Source organism: Drosophila simulans, chromosome X, assembly GCF_016746395.2.
Source record: "Drosophila simulans strain w501 chromosome X, Prin_Dsim_3.1, whole genome shotgun sequence".
Lineage (NCBI taxonomy): Eukaryota > Metazoa > Arthropoda > Insecta > Diptera > Drosophilidae > Drosophila > Drosophila simulans.
In genome coordinates this window covers 18,075,434-18,092,040 of record NC_052525.2, presented here as the reverse complement: position 1 = coordinate 18,092,040, position 16,607 = coordinate 18,075,434, and the positions used below count along the sequence as shown (strand labels likewise).

General features: G+C 48.4%; 1 protein-coding gene across 1 annotated transcript; it reads left to right on the top strand.

The window, feature by feature from the left end:
• Positions 1-3,975: 3,975 nt before the first annotated feature.
• On the top strand, positions 3,976-15,807 carry LOC27207599. The gene is made up of 8 exons (XM_044923593.1): positions 3,976-4,133; positions 8,660-8,868; positions 8,929-10,419; positions 10,473-10,568; positions 10,628-11,417; positions 11,490-11,947; positions 12,038-14,161; positions 14,843-15,807. The coding sequence occupies exons 3-8, from the start codon at positions 8,959-8,961 to the stop codon at positions 15,731-15,733; spliced, it is 5,820 nt and encodes a 1,939-aa protein (XP_044779528.1). The 5' UTR covers positions 3,976-4,133; positions 8,660-8,868; positions 8,929-8,958; the 3' UTR covers positions 15,734-15,807.
• Positions 15,808-16,607: the final 800 nt, after the last annotated feature.

Here is a 16,607-nt window from a genome sequence, read left to right as displayed (position 1 = left end):
ATTTTGTTACAAATATATAACGAAAAGAAGTTACAGTTTTGTGCTCTGCATTTGATAAGTATCTCCTGACCTTGTCCTGTCAAGAGTTGAACCATAGATGGCGCCAGGTGTACTACAATTTGTCTGCCGAAAGTCTGTGGCTGCTTCATTTTTTCAAACTGTTTTTTTGTTACTAATATATAATGCACCTTAGTGCATTAAGTCGATATTTTATTTTTTTTGGGTTTGATAAGTCCTGTCCATAACTTACCTATTAAATGCCTACTGCTTCTATATCGTTTACAACCTGTTTTTTAAATGGAACCACTGCTTTACTTATCTCCAACACATTGTGTAGATGAACATAATGGCATCCTCTGTCACGTCCCGAAGGACAGTGAGCCTCTTCCCCGAGAGGCCTACCTGTAGCCTGCTGTACATCCATTCCTGCTTATCTGACCTCCTACCTATTTGCCTAGTGTATCCTTCTGTATCCTTTGTGTAATTGCACGTTGCGGCACGCGAAATTAAACAGAAAGATAGCTCGAGTGGGTTGGATTGGAGCTGGAGCTGGAGCTGGGGCTGGGGATTGGGATGAGCAGATAATGAAGCGGTTGGAGGTTGGAGGACCGAGAAGGCGGAGGCGCAGACCCACAGCTCGAGGGGCTGGCTAAATGGCGAAAGAATGACAAACGCCCAGAAGGAGCAAAAGTTTGCGTTCAGGGGAAAAGTTCTCGGGGGCTTGGGGCACAAGGAGTGTCATATCTCTGGCGACGTCTATTGTTCCCAAAAGTGTTTTTATTTAGCTCGGCCAGCTCAGCAGCTCCGCATCTCTGTAGCTCCGAGAAGTTTGCAAGGCCTTCTTGGAGCACCTCCCCACCCCATCGGTCTACCACCTCCGGGCAGGATGCTCCCCGTCGAGGAGTCCTTGGCATTTGCACAGACTTAACGTTTGTTTTATTATCTTTTATTATTGCCTTTGCTGCTTTTGTCTAATTTCACCGCTGTCTTTTTCTGGCTGCCTCACCTCCTCACCCCCTTGCCGCCTGGCCACCCAATCCTGCCACTCCCGGCCACCTCCATCCCTGCTGCTAAATTGGCCGTTAAGATGCTAAAGATGCGGATTTCGGTGATTTACCAACTTGGTCGCATCCTTCTTCCGTCTCCATTGTTGTTGTCCTGCATTTGTTGGGTGTGTTATTGTTTTAACCAAGTTAGCGATGATGAGGCGAGTGTACTTGCACAGTTGAAGATCCCGATTTGTTTATTGTTTTCAGCCGGAAAAGGGGAAAGATTTTCACACCAATAAGCAAATAGCCTTGTTTTTTTACTTTTTGAAATATAAAATAGGATATGCTCTGAACAGATTAGTGAAAGTCATTAGAAATACCTAAAAAATAAGCAAAGGTTTGTTTTTAAAAACCGACTATTTCTAATATCGTTTGTCTAAGGATACAATTTTAAATATAAGCCTTACTAGTATTTTAAAATATATGTTATTTTACAAAACGAGCAGGTGCTATCTCAATCTGATTAATAGCATTACACTCCCATTCATATTCCCATAATTACGTTGTCCTTTTTACATAGTGTTCCCTATTGAAGATATCCTTGCTCAAAGGGTGCTCCATTCATTCCAAGTTCCCCCTTTTTGGCTTTTGTTCCGTTGTATTCGCATTGTTATACCCGTTACGCGTAGAGTAAAAGGGTATGCTGGATTCGTTGGAAAGTATGTAACAGGCAGAAGAAAGCGTTTCCGACTATATAAAGTATATATATATTCTTGATTAGGATCAATAGCTGAGTCGATCTAGCCACCATACCTGTCTGTCACGCTTTTGAAAAATGTGCCATTCAAACTAGCTGAGTAATGGGTATCTAACAGTCGGGGAACTCGACTATAGCATTCTCTCTTGTTTTATTTGCCTTTGTTTCGGCTCCTTTTGGCCAAGAAGTTGTGGCGGAAATCGCGCTAATTTCACCGCCTGCCACGCCCCCATAGCCGCCTCCTAGTTTGGCCACATAACGGTAGTTTGCGGCATGCCGAGGACAGATGGGATCGGATTGATTGCGGCCAGACGCGGAAGTGGATGCGGATACGTACGCGGATAGCGGATTGCGAATTGCGTTCGATGTCCAATGTTTGGGGTTAAGTGGTTGTGGGGTCGCTAGTTGGGTGCGCTGGATGAGGTGGGTCAGGTGTCCTCTGAGCACCACGCACCGCACCCCACTCCACCTCCTGTCCCGATTGGCACAGGCTTCATTAGCTGCGTTTTTCTGCGGGCAGCACCCTTTTGACCCTTCTGCGAGTGCGGATGCGGATGCGAACGCCATGTGACGGTGTTGATTTTCACACAGCGCAGCGTGAAATTAGAAATCAACAACATGTCCTGTCACAGCCACCGCACAAATGGTAGTCATCGAGGAGGATCGGGATGGGTCGGAATGGGTCGGTTCAGGTCAGGTGTCGCCATTTGGCAAATCAGTTTTGTCTGCCTGCGCTGCAGTTTCACTGCTCCTGCATTTTGCGGTTTTTCGTCGGCCGTCTGCCGCTGACAGACCAAATTAAAATGTCCCCGGCTGCAAGGACCTCTGCCGCGAGGATGCAGGATCCTGGGGGGACAGCACGGGGTGGCCTGTCTGCGTGTCACTTAATGACCAATTTGCCAGGAATCCACGCAGCCAGGCAGTTGCGCATCCAGGCATCCCCAAGCATCCAAGCATCCAGGAGCCCACAGATGTCGCATTTGGGATTCCGCATTTCAGTCTCCATTGACTTTCGCTGCGATAAATCTTCAAGTCACCGAAAATTGGCAGGCAAACAGCGCGACACAGCGAACACAAATCTTGAACGATAAGCACAGGCGACAAGGACAACAATCGCTAAGAGAATTACAACATGTCGCAGTTTGTTCCAAATTTGAATAAATTTCAAATTCGTCGGAACACCGCCTGCTCCGCCACAAAACCAAAAACCAAAAGAAAAAAAAAAACAGGAATGGAACAACAAACTGACTGCGGCAAAGTTTGCGCTCGGCTACAATTAACTTTTAAGTATGCCATTTCACAGATACCGCAGATATCGCCGCGATATAAAAAGCTATATGCGAAGTCGTGCATCCCTCGAAATGGAAATGGAGCGGGGTGGAAGTTGCCAGCAGCAGTTGAGAAATAATTTCCAGCAATTTATCATGTCACAGCGAGCACAACAATGGAATAGACTTCTTCCCGGGCGTCAACGGACTGCGAATGCTCTACCTTTTCTTAAATAACTGAAAAACACCAAAAAATCGCATGTTAAAATATGCACTGTTTTTATTTTTTATTTTAAGTTTTGGAAAAGCATACTTGATCTCAAAACATACAACGATGTGAGACATTTATGTATATGTAATATATAGTTATATTTAACATGAATACTCAATAATATCCTTTACCAATTGCACACCTTTCTTAAGTTTTCAAGCAGCTTCTTGTTAGGGTATTAAAGCCAAAGTGCGTGTGATTTCCGCTTCCGCTCCTCTGGCAGCCATAACGAATTTTTGCATAAATACCAAAGGACGAGGGGCAAAGGACTTTGGACAACAGACAGCTTGTTAATCGCCGACCATTTATCTAGCTTAATGAAATTTGCGAGAAATCAAATCGGCTGTACCTATTCCTTGCCCGCTATTAGCCACAAGCTGCAACCGATGATCCCAGTGTCTCGCAGCGATATTGCGTCACGTGGCAAGTCCTGGATGAACTCCCCTGCCCCATCAGCCGCGTTCAGGACAACGTGCGCAATTAAACTGACGCCCTCTTGACGGATTCCCTTCGAGCCGCTAAAGACCATCGAGGGATTTGGCCATCGACTACCGGCGTAGTCCGCTACTTAGCCGCACATGGCTCGGCATTCAAGCTAACCAACTAAGTAACCTAATTCGGTTAGTTTGTTATGGAGTCACCTATGATTTTGGTGATCAAGGTGGCCATGAAAAATTTGTTCCCAGACCCAGAACCTTTTCAGTAAGTTTTTCAGTTCTGTTGCAAGTGAGCTAGAGCTAACATCTAAAATATTTTGTGTAAAGATAAACCAGGGCAAAAAAAGAAAAGTGTTCGTCTTGTGCAATTTTTGTGATCTGTTGAGATTCAAGATTTAGTTGAACAACCAGGTGAGTGCTCCCCACGCACTTTTCCAATTGTCTCACCATATTGTCCAATACATTCCCACATTGGTGATGCCCTTATGGCCTGTTCGTATGTTCGCTGGTCCGTTTGTCCGTCCGTAACTAACTAATTTGCATTAGGCGCCGTGCCGCAGAAACCGCTTAAACGGGCTGCTGCCCCCGAAACGAAAACATTTTAAATGACATCACAAGCTGCAACCGATGATTCCAGTTTCTCGCAGCGATATTGCGTCCCGTTACAAGTCCTGTATGAGCCCCCTTGCCCCATCCCATCCGTCTTGCCCCTGACGCCCATCTTGACGCATTCCAAGTAATTCTAAGTATCCTTTAACGTTAGTTTCAAAGGCGACTAGATCGTTATGGAGTCTCCTATGATTTTGATCAAGGTGGCCATGAAAAATTTGTTCCTAGACCCAAAACCTTTTCAGTAAGTTTCTCAGTTCTGGTGGAAGTCAATTGGAGTTCACATCAAAAATATTTTGTGTAAAGAAAAACAGGGGGAAAGAAACGAAAAGTTTTTGTCTTGTGCAATTTTTGTGGCTTGTTGAGATTCAAGATTTGGTTGAACAACCAGGTGAGTGCTCCACACACCATATACACCCATATATTCCAATGCACTTCCACATTGGTGATGCCCTTATGGCCTGTTCGTATATCCGCTTGTATGTCCGTAACCGTAACTAAACATTTGCATTAGGCGCCGTGCCGCAGAAACCGCTAAAACGGGCCGCTGCCCCCGAAACGAAAACATTTGGATTGGGATCGGGTTCTCCGACAAAATCCAGCCGCCTGTCAGTTAAATAAATTTTGTGGCAAATCGCAAAATCGGTAAAAGGCCAAAGGGCCGTGCCGCAATTGGCAATCGACGCCACAAATCGCGTTTTAAGCCCTGCGTGCGATTAGTTTAATTGCCAACGGGAGCATGGGTTTGGGCAGGGGGCGGGTGCTCCATGGCGTTGGTGCAACAGGACAATGCAACATTTGCATAGCGGTTGCGGTGGTGCTCGCGCTTAATGCGAAAATAAGGATTAACCAATGAAATTTATAAACGCACAGCTATGCGGCTGCTGGCTGCTGGCTGCTCCATCTCCACCCGGCCCACTGCAAATTGAGTGCATAAATTGGCCGCATCGTCCGTTTGTCCAGGCAGCAGGCAGCAGGGAGCAGGGAACTGGGCACTGTGTGCACTGGGTCCTCAGGACAGGCAATCTATTTTGGATTAAATCAAATCGAAATAAACGATTTTTAATGGCCTGCCTAGCTCCCTTGTCCGTGGTGTCTGGTCCGTGTGGCACAGTGGCAAAAACGAGGTCATTAATTATTTCTTCAAAAGCAAAAGATAAGCTCGACCAGGAGCCCCACACCCATACCCACACCCACCACCACTGAACGATCCTGTTCTGACCCCTTCGGGGTTGCGGTTCGCATCCTTTTTGGCGTTTTGTGTCATTAGCTTAAAACCGTAACCAGAAAGGACGCCGGACAATGGTCAGCCGACAAATACACACACACTCGCACTCGCACACTTGCCTCACGCATTATCCTCGACGGCAGCCGCATGTGGCACCAAAAGATTAATTAATCTTTAAGGACTCATTGTGTGCTGTTTTTGCCGGGCGCCCACTCCACGCCACTCATTAGGACAGTTGGACAGGACATTTGCATGTGCAGCGAGCCAAAATGAATTTATGGCCTGCTCCAAAACGAGCAGGGATTTGTGCAAAGCTGCCTCCAGATTCAGATGAATCCCCAACCCACAAGCCACAACCCACCGTTCCCCACTGCCTGCTAAGCTCGACATTTGTCACGAGCACTTCTTGCGGCGCCATTCCTCTTCGCATTTATTTTGATTAGCCATTGATGTTCATTTCTATTTGTTGCTTTCTTATCGTAAGCCGCTCCCCGTCACCATCATGGTCATCTTGCCGCGATGGCCAGCCTGTATCCATGAGAAGCTGTGCCCGGATTACCGCGGCACGCAATTCGAGCATGCCACACATAGTTTCGCCCGCCGCCGGGAATTTCGTTTGTCAAAGTTGCACGTTGTATAAAATATTTACAGCTGATTATTTCGCCAGGTTAATGCTTTCCGGGCGGGATGGGGTCGTCCTGGCATTAAGTGGAGCGCAAAAGTTATCCTTTGATGCGCATTCCCTCTAATTTATTAGCTGGCACACGTGAATTATTGCTGCGTCTGAGGGTTTTCAACTCTTCGACTTTGACTGGCAACTGGGAATTGTTGTGGCCCAGCTGGGGAGGAGGCGTAACCAAAACTAACTACCAGGAACTGACAACTGGGAACTGGGATGTGGGTTCACGCATTCCAGGTTAACTGAGCTTTGACAAAATATTCGGGCTTAGATTTTGGAAGGGGAGCAGCTTCTGCAGCCAACTTTTCACCAAAATGAAGCAAAAGCCTTTGACTTTAAATAATTAAATTAATAGTTTATAGATGTAAGAATAGTTTTTCCCATTTGTTTAGGGTTATTAGATTAGAAAAATATCAGTTGTTCTGAACTCGTATACAGTGCGAAAAGTTTGCCGCCCAAACAAGATTCCAAATGTATACCACGATTTTTATTGGCAGCGAGATCTGTTGCCACTAAGCCAGCGGAAATCCAACTTTTCGCTGGCATAATGCAATTTTGTTTGTCGAATGAGCTACTGCATCGCAGTACGGCCAAAAGAACACAATACGGAGTCCTAGGCGTGTGTTACGTTCCACCGTTGGTTAATGGAAGCCCGGCTTAGTGGCTCAGGCTTTTAATGGCCCAAGTTTGCGGAACGGAAACTAGACAAACACGGGACCAACGGGAAGAACAGGACGAGGAGGACGGGCAGGACGAACGGGGGGACGATCACACGTGGAAGTTAAAGGAGTTGCGGGCTGTTAAAATGATTAATGACGTGTGTGTGGCATGCACGTTAACGCCCTCGCGAATGGAGCAAGTTAAAGTAACCGGCACAGATGTTGTCATAAATAAAAAGAAGCTGAAAAGAAGATGAAGACGCCGCCAGCGGGGGTGGTAGACGGGGGTGTGCGGGGTGTGCGCGGTGTGTGTGGTGTGCTTGGGTGGCTTTGTGGGGTGGTGGCAACATGTAAATAAACATACATGTGTGCGCAGTTATTTATGCATGTGTGTGGGCGAGTCTGTTTGGGCCACATTAATGTCAAATCAGCCGCATAAATTGCGTAAAACGCTCAATTTATTAAACGAGGCATGCTCGAAAAGGGGGCGTGGCCGTGACAAGTGTATTTGCCAGTTCATAAATGTCGCCATCACTGGGTAGCATTCCGCGAATCCGCCTTGCGCAGGCGGAGGCGGAGGCGAAGGCGAAGGACAACGGACTGATTGCATAGTTAAGTGAGGCTTTCGACGCCTGGCGCATCCTTTCGCTGAAAGCGTCCTTCAGTCGAGCACGAGGATTTGCGCCCTCGAAAGTGCCCCACGCCCCCCGCCACCCGCCGTCGAGTGGCAATTGTTCAATTCAGAAATTGCCATCAATCGATTTGGCTTATTGTGCCGGAATCGTGGTGTGCTCCGCAGCAATACGGGAATAGTGACAAAGGCAATCACAGCAGCGTAGATTCAGATACGCCTGGCCAAAGGGCTCATAAAAATTTTAAATCGCTTTCGCCGCCAAATGGCCGGCCACATCGACGCACTGGTCACCCTCCACATCTCTATTTCTCATCCAGAACCAGCTCGTTTTGCAGCAATGTTTTGTTTACCAGTAGCAATTTCTTGGTGTGTTCCTCGTTATTTCTGTGTTCCAATCAAAGTCTATAGAAGCTCTTCCAAGGGTATTCGCCAGTCGCATACCTCCTGGTCTTAAGTGGGATTTGCTTGTTTCGCGTTTTGTTTCGCTCTCGTTTTGCAATTGCATGGGGCAAGAAGTACGGAGCACGAAGGACGAAGGACGTGGACCGTGGGACGTGTCGGGCTCTCTGCCTTCGCATATGTGTGTGTTTGTGTGTGTGTGTAGGTGTCAAGGGTGCTGTTGTCCTGGCCGGGAAATCCCCCACCCTGGACGGGATTGCATATTTTGCTGCCTCACGAACATGAGCGCTCGTTAAACGGATGAGTTAAAAGTCAAAAGCCCTAAAGGATTTTATTTGAATTGCGGTCTGTGCCGCGCCGTTCGACGTCTCTCCTTCGGGAGCCACGCAACCCGCCACCCGCCGCCCGATTCCTGCCTGCCAAATATCCTGGCAGCCCCTCCCCTTGGGCCCTTTGTGTGCCATGTTTTATTTAAAGTTTATCTTCGCCATCCTTTCGCTTGCTCCTTGCTGCGTCCTCCGTGCTCCGTGCTCCTTGCTCCTTGCCTCACGCTAATTTCGCGCCAAGGCGAGGCAGTAAAAAATATGCGCCAAATAAAATGTGGAAAAATATTTTGGCGCAAGATGCGAGAACAAAAGGGTTCCGTCCTGGACGCCAGCTCGTCGGCACGTCGCCGTTTCAAAGCCGTGTTGAAAAATATTTGAAATAATTGCAAAAATGTTTTTACAGCGGCAGCAACAACAGACAGGATCTCCGCGGAAGGGGAAGAGCGGAGGGGGCTGCGCCACGAGTTGCGGGGGCGTTAGAGGCTTTGTCTTGCGCGGAAGACACGTCCCCCACTACTTGTCCATTCCAAGCACGTCCTTCAACAGCAGCTTACGCGTCTGCCAGCAAGACAACTCGATCACCCATGATGTATCCTTTGCCCAGCAACTAGAGTAAGCATAGCCTTATTAAATCACACGAACTATGAATCAGGAAACCTTTCTTTTTTTCAGGGTTGCCCGGATCTCAGCCCAGATTCCAGCATGACGGAACCGGCAGTGCCCGGCGAGGAGCTATGCTCCTCAGACTTGGTCAGCCCCATACCGAATGCGGAAATCTCCAACACATCCAGCATGTCCTTGGCTTCCACTGCCCTGGCCTTTATCCACAATGGTTTTCCGCTCATCGACCGGAGGAGTGAGGAGGGTTACCATGGATCGGAGGTGGAACCGGTGCTAGAAGCAGACCCAGGACTACAATCCCGACCAGAAACCTCCGCAGTGCACATAACAGAACATTTAGTTGAGCATCCAGCTCAACACCCAGCAGATCCCACAACAGAACAACTTGAAGATATCCCAGCAGATCTTTCAGCAGATCTCCCAACACATCTCCCAGCAGATCCAACATCAGCTTCACCAGCAGAGCCTCCAGCCGATCCTTTAGCGGATTCATCAGCAGATTCATCAGCGGATTCATCAGCGGATTCATCAGCGGATTCATCAGCGGATTCATCAGCGGATCCATCAGCGGATCCTTCACCGGATTCTTCAGCGGATGCTCTGCCAGATTCGTCAGCAGATTCGTCAGCAGATCCCATAGCAGATATCCCAGCAGATATCCCATCAGCAGTTATGCCACCAGATCCACAAGCAAGTCCCCCAAAAAATCTACCAACAGAGTTAGCAACGAATCACCCAAAGGAACACATTGATGAAGAACGACCGGACACACAAAAGCCATCGAGTAAACAGGAAGGTTCCATCAAAGTTAAGATGTCCCCTGACGCACCTGTGTTTTATCCCATGGGTACCAGATACAGATCCCGCATACAGTCAAACGAAGAGGAGCCCCCACCGAGTGCACCCCACAATTCGGCGCCGAGAAACTCCTTCGAGTTTGGCCTCGCAAACGGAACGGGGCCATACATCGGACCAGGGGGGGGCAATATTCCTCGGAGCTACTACTTCGTCGATCCTACCACCGGCAAGCGCATCAAGAACAACTATAAGGGCGCGAAGACCGAAGTACACCGGATTGAACTAATCCCTAACCGGCGAGAGATCCCAAAATCTAAAGCAAGAGATACCTGGATTGCCAACTTAAACAAAAAACGAACACCACCACCACCAGCACCGCAACCATCACCACCGCAGTCACCACCACCACAACCACCAACAGATGAAAATCTTACGCAGAAGGCTTCTGGAAGAGCGTCGATACCCAGAACCAACAATTCTCGCCATTTTCTCACAGATCCAACGAAGTTCAAAATATCCCCAGAGTTTCCATCCTTCGAGTCCTTTGCCGGGCAGCTGGACGACATGGGTGTGAAACGGGATGAGTTCATGGCAACGCTGCGAAACCTTTTAATAAGAGCCAATGACCTGATGTTGCCCCTACTCCAGGGTCCCTTTAAGTACATGACGACCTTACAGATGGCCGAGTACACCAGCGCTATTCTGGACACACCTCCGCTACATCCGAGTATCTTCATGCCAGCGGTAAGGTTGGGAATCTAATAACATGCTAAATAATATTGTGATCCCATCTATAGAATACGCCGCGTCCCTGGACGAACCTCACTGGACTCAATCGGCCCTTCGACATCCATCCGAACAGTCTCACGCCAGAGGATCTGGCCATTGTCCAGGTGAGTGTTGTGCATTTCAAGTTCACGTAGCATTGGCTCGACCACCGCGGTCTCCCCAGAAAACTCCCAAGCATGTGGAAGCCACCACTCAGACGGAATACCTTTGCATCTGCATGTTCTTCAATCAGGGAAGATCGGATTCGGCGGCTGTGCCACCACCAGCACCTGTGCCACCACCAGCACCTGTGCCACCACCAGCACCTGTGCCACCACCATCATCTGTCCCTCCGCCAACAACTGTCCCGCCGCCAGCAACTGTCCCGCCGCCAGCAAATGTCCCGCCGCCAGCAAATGTCCCGCCGCCAGCAATTGTCCTGCCGCCAACAACTGTCCCGCCGCCAACAACTGTCCCGCTGCCATCAACTGTTCCGCCGCCAGCAATTGTCCCGCCGCCAGCAATTGTCCCGCCGCCAGCAAATGTCCCGCCGCCAACAACTTTCCCGCTGCCAACAACTTTCCCGCTGCCATCAACTGTTCCGCCGCCAGCAATTGTCCTGCCGCCAGCAAATGTCCTGCCGCCAACAACTGTCCCGCCGCCAACAACTTTCCCGCTGCCATCAACTGTTCCGCCACCAGCAATTGTCCCGCCAGCACTTGGGCCGCCGCCAGCATCTGTCCCGCCGCCAGCACCTGTCCCGCCGCCAGCACCTGGGCCGCCGCCAGCACCTGGTCCGGGTGCTGCATACTATACAGGATCACCTATTAACACTCCTCGAATGCTCAGGGCACCAGGCGGAGGACCCGGTGGACCGAGAATACCGCAGGCGTATCCGACAGTATCCGGGCCAGGAGGCTCACAGAGCGGACCACCACCACAACAGTCGTTTTGCTTCTGGAGTAGGCCTATGCGTAAGTTTTATTTAGCTAACGATTCCCTGGCTGCTGACTTAATACGCATACCTCCATATTATACCTCGCTAGCAATGACCATGCATTCTAATCAAGGTCCGCATCCTGCGCCACATCGCATGCCCCGGCCACCGCATCCAAAGGCCTTTCAGCATCCGAATCCACCAGCGCATCACCATTCACCAACACCACATCCGCATCTCCATCCGCATACCTGTGCCCATTCCCATCCGCATCCACATCCGGGAATGCAGGCGGGTCATCCGATGGCGTCGAGGAATAGCCCACAGCCGCACAGGCTGTGTGGAGCAGCGCGCTTCCAAGATGGGGGGTACCGTGGCTACCGCATGCAAGGTCCCAACAGTCCGCACAACCAGCCGAATCAATGTCGCTTTGGTCCCATCGGTAGTGGTCGTACCAGCGAAAATAGTGACGGGAGCAATACGAACTACAACAACGGAGGAAACCCAGTCTGTGCGGGCACACAAAGTGGCAGCGATAAGATGGCTTCTGATCTATTCCAACCCCTGGTGAGATTTGTCTACCCTATTGAATATGAACAGCTAAGGCTGAACGTGTATCCACTGAGCTTTGAATACATGGATAAAACCAATATACAGGTGGAATCCTCTACATCGAGCTCCGATTCGTCGAGCACCGAAACCTCCGGCTTGCTCAAGTTCGCCCAGATGGAGCTGGGGGAATATGTAAAGAATAAGAAGGCATGCAAAGACAACATCGCCGAAGAGGAGGCTGACGACGATAATGATGAGGGCGGAGCTGAGCATAAAAACAAGGACGCGAAGGTGCCTGATCCAAATTGCAGTGGCGGCAATGTCCAGCAGCGGCCTTACCACTTCGGAGAGTTCGTAAACTACATCACGTCGGGGTCTACCACACCGCCCTGCTCCCAAGGGATAACCAATGTGATTCCAACTTATATCACAGTCCATCGTCTTCCTCTCGTTCGGTCCGATCAGGAGTTGTTGCCTCCTTTGCCCCAGATGCCGCCAATGCCTCCAATACCTCCAATGCCCAAAATAGATGACGTGGCTTGCAATGCCAATGGAGGCTCGGCTGGTACACAATCCAAGATGCCTTCGACTTCCCACGAACACTATATTGGTAACCAGTTCAATCCGAAGTACAGCCAACAGCAATGTCCCAATCCCAATGGAGGCCCGTCTGGTACTCAAACCAATAAGCCTTCGACTTTCCAGGAAAACTATATTGGTAACCAGTTCAATCCGATGTGCAGCCAACAGCAGTGGCCCAATCCCAATGGTGGCCCGGCTGGTACTCAATCCAAGAAGCCTTCGACTTCCCAGGAACACTATAGTGGTAACCAGTTCAATCCGATGTACAGCCAACAGCAGTGGCCCAATCCCGACAACAATGCAGCTATGTTTAGCCAGGAGCAGGCAGGTCCCAGTGGAATTTATATGAGACCTCCTCCTCCGGTACAACCAATACCACCACCATTCCCTCCAAACATGTATCCGATACGGCAGGAGAAGCCCATGGGACCGATCCTGTTCGAGGTGGGCGGCAATACCGGCCACAGTGCCGGCCCGCCCATGATGCAAAACATCAACAGTGGCAACGGGTACGGTCATGGTCGTGGTCGTGGATACGGCCCTTGTCCGAATCAAGGCACTCATGGCCAGAATCCTTACGGACATATGACTCATCCGGTACCTTCGCCACATTCGCCACATCAGGCACACCAGACTCATCCATCCCACTACGGAATGTCCTTCAACGGCAATATGGCCCCGAATATGAGCCACATGAACCAGGTCAGTCACATGAACCACATGGGCAGGGGCATGGGCGTCGGATTGCTTCCGGTGCCTTTGCAGATGCTCAGTCCAAGTCGGATGGAGCAGTCTAGCTCCATGGGTATGCCTATGAATATGCCACCACTCAACCTTATGAGTCCTCGGCGCAATGTAATACCTATAAATACCTATCACCAGAATGGAAGCAACCCGGACACGAACAAGATTCCGCCATATGGCGGACCTGGAGGAGTGAACTTGAACAATGGGAGCGCCGAGATGCAGCAAATCAGGATACCTCCCGATCCTCGCCAAGGCTTCGAACACAATGTGGGTGTGTCGTGTGACAACACGCCAAGTATTCGCCTCTTAAGGATTTCCTTGCCACTATCCTTTCCCCAAAGTGGAGCACTTGTCCAGGATGATGGTGCACCCAACAACAACAACAACCAGATCAACATCCAAAGCATGAATCCGAACAACAACCAGAACAACATTCAAACCATGAATCAGAACAACAACCAAAACAACATCCAAAGGAACGATCAGGACAACAACCAGGACAACATTCAAGGCAAGAATCAGGACAACAACCAGATCAATATCCAAAGCATGAATCCGAACAACAACCAGAACAACATTCAAAGCATGAATCAGAACAACAACCAGGACAACATTCAAGGCAAGAATCAAGACAACAACCAGATCAACATCCAAAGCATGAATCCGAACAACAACCAGAACAACATTCAAACCATGAATCAGAACAACAACCAAAACAACATCCAAAGGAACGATCAGGACAACAACCAGGACAACATTCAAGGCAAGAATCAGGACAACAACCAGATCAACATCCAAAGCATGAATCCGAACAACAACCAGAACAACATTCAAACCATGAATCAGAACAACAACCAAAACAACATCCAAAGGAAGGATCAGGACAACAACCAGGACAACATTCAAGGCAAGAATCAGGACAACAACCAGATCAACATCCAAAGCATGAATCCGAACAACAACCAGGACAACATTCAAGGCAAGAATCAGGACAACAACCAGGACAACATTCAAGGCAAGAATCAGGACAACAACCAGGACAACATTCAAGGCAAGAATCAGGTCAACATCCAACGCGAGATTCAGAACAACAACCAGGACAACAATCAGGACAACAGCCAGAACAACAACCAGAACAATATCCAAGGCAAGGATCAGAACAACATCCAAGGAAGGGATCAGAACAACATCCAAGGTGAGAATCAGAACAACAACCAGAATAACAACCAGAACAACAACCAGAACACCCAGAACAACACCCAGAACAACAACCAGAACAACAACCAGAACAACAACCAGAACAACAACCAGAACAACACCCAGGACAACATCCAGGACAACATCCAGAACAACATCCAGGACAACATCCAGGACAACATCCAGGACAACATTCAGGACAACATTCAGGACAACATTCAGGACAACATCCAGGACAACATTCAGGACAACATTCAGGACAACATTCAGGACAACATTCAGGACAACATTCAGGACAACATCCAGGGCAACATTCAGGACAACATTCAGGACAACATTCAGGACAACATCCAGGACAACATCCAAAGCAAGGATCAGAACAACAACCAGAACAACATCCAAAGGAAGAATCAGAACAACATCCAAATCAAGAATCAGTACAACAATCAGAACAACGTCCAAGGCAAGAATCAGAGCAACAACCAGAACAACATCCAAAGCAAGAATCAGAACCACAACCAAAACAACATCCAAAGCAAGAATCAGAACAACATCCAAAGCAAGAATCAGAACAATATTCAGAAAAACATTCAAAGCAAGAGTCAGAACAACAACCAAAACAACATCCAAAGCAATAATCAGAACAACATCCAAAGCAAGAATCAGAACAACATCCAAAACAATAATCAGAAAAACATCCAAAGCAAGAATCAGAACAACAACCAGAACAACATCCAAAGCAAGAATCAGAACAACCAGAAAAACATTCAAAGCAAGAGTCAGAACAACAACCAGAACAACAACCAAAACAACATCCAAAGCAAGAATCAGAACAACATCCAAAGCAAGAATCAGAACAACATCCAAAACAATAATCAGAAAAACATCCAAAGCAAGAATCAGAACAACAACCAGAACAACACCCAGGACAACATTCAGGACAACATCCAAAGCAAGGATCAGAACAACAACCAGAACAACATCCAAAGCAAGAATAAGAACAACATACAAAGCAAGAATCAGAACAACATCCAAAACAATAATCAGAAAAACATCCAAAGCAAGAATCAGAACAACAACCAGAACAACACCCAGGACAACATCCAGGACAACATCCAAAGCAAGGATCAGAGCAACAACCAGAACAACATCCAAAGCAAGAATAAGAACAACAACCAGAACAACATCCAAAGCAAGAATCAGAACAACGACCAGAACAAAGACAATGATCAGAAGAAGAAAACCCAACCGTCCTACGCTTCCTTCCTGAAGTAAGTGTCCAGAAGAAGAGAATTTTTACTCTTAAAATTATGTTTCTTTTATTCGATTAAATAAAAAACACGCACACTGCGGTTGTCTTTCCATTGGCCAAATCCACCCCTCGGATGCCGGTCATTCCATATTCATATAACGATGTGGCAATGGCAAATCGCGGATTTAGACATGGGACTCCATCCTCCCCGGGCCAAAAAGGAAATGTGTTTACGCCGTGGAATTCTCAAGTGGGCTCTCCTGAACCCTTTGAACTAATCGGGCTAATCTTTTACGCTGCCTGCATTCTAAAGCGTCCTTGGGCGGCTGCCTCTGCGCCTTCCCGTGCTCAGCATCCAGGAGGAGCATGTGGATGAGGATGACGAGGAGCAGGAGCTAGCCGTGCATTTCGCATGCATGCTTACAGATCTCCTCATGTGTAAGCGAATGTAATTAATTGCAAGTCGCGGCAGTTAAACATTTAACATTTAAAGAGTCGATGGCTGATGCGGGTGCGGGTTAACCTGGTTAAAGTGTGCTGGTCCAACTTTGTTTGCTCAACGCCCATAGTTTGACCAGACGTTTAACGCTTCCCTGAACCTCAACCGCATTGGCTACATTTTTAATCTACAATTAACCACAGCTGCGGTGCAATTGGAATCATCATCGCAATCGCAGAAGGATGAGGATGTAGCGGGTCACTTCGGGGGGGCCAGTATCAATATTGATTCTATTAATTATAAAAACATTAAGTGCCGGCCAACAAATGTAATTAAACGCGTTAAACAATTGCAGTGGGCGCGTAATGGCAGAAAAATGCATTTGCCCACTGCCCACTACTCCCGGTGCATGCCCATACTCCAATCCCAATCCGGGAATCCGGAGCGCGGAATCCAAT

What these genes read in the sequence shown, in the direction of transcription:
- LOC27207599 (XM_044923593.1), top strand. Translation starts at nt 8,959, where the DNA reads ATGACGGAACCGGCAGTGCCCGGCGAGGAGCTATGCTCCTCAGACTTG. An exon ending in AGGATCTGGCCATTGTCCAG is followed by an intron (nt 10,569 to 10,627) that starts GTGAGTGTTGTG and finishes CGGTCTCCCCAG; the next exon opens with AAAACTCCCAAGCATGTGGA. An exon ending in CTGATCTATTCCAACCCCTG is followed by an intron (nt 11,948 to 12,037) that starts GTGAGATTTGTC and finishes ACCAATATACAG; the next exon opens with GTGGAATCCTCTACATCGAG.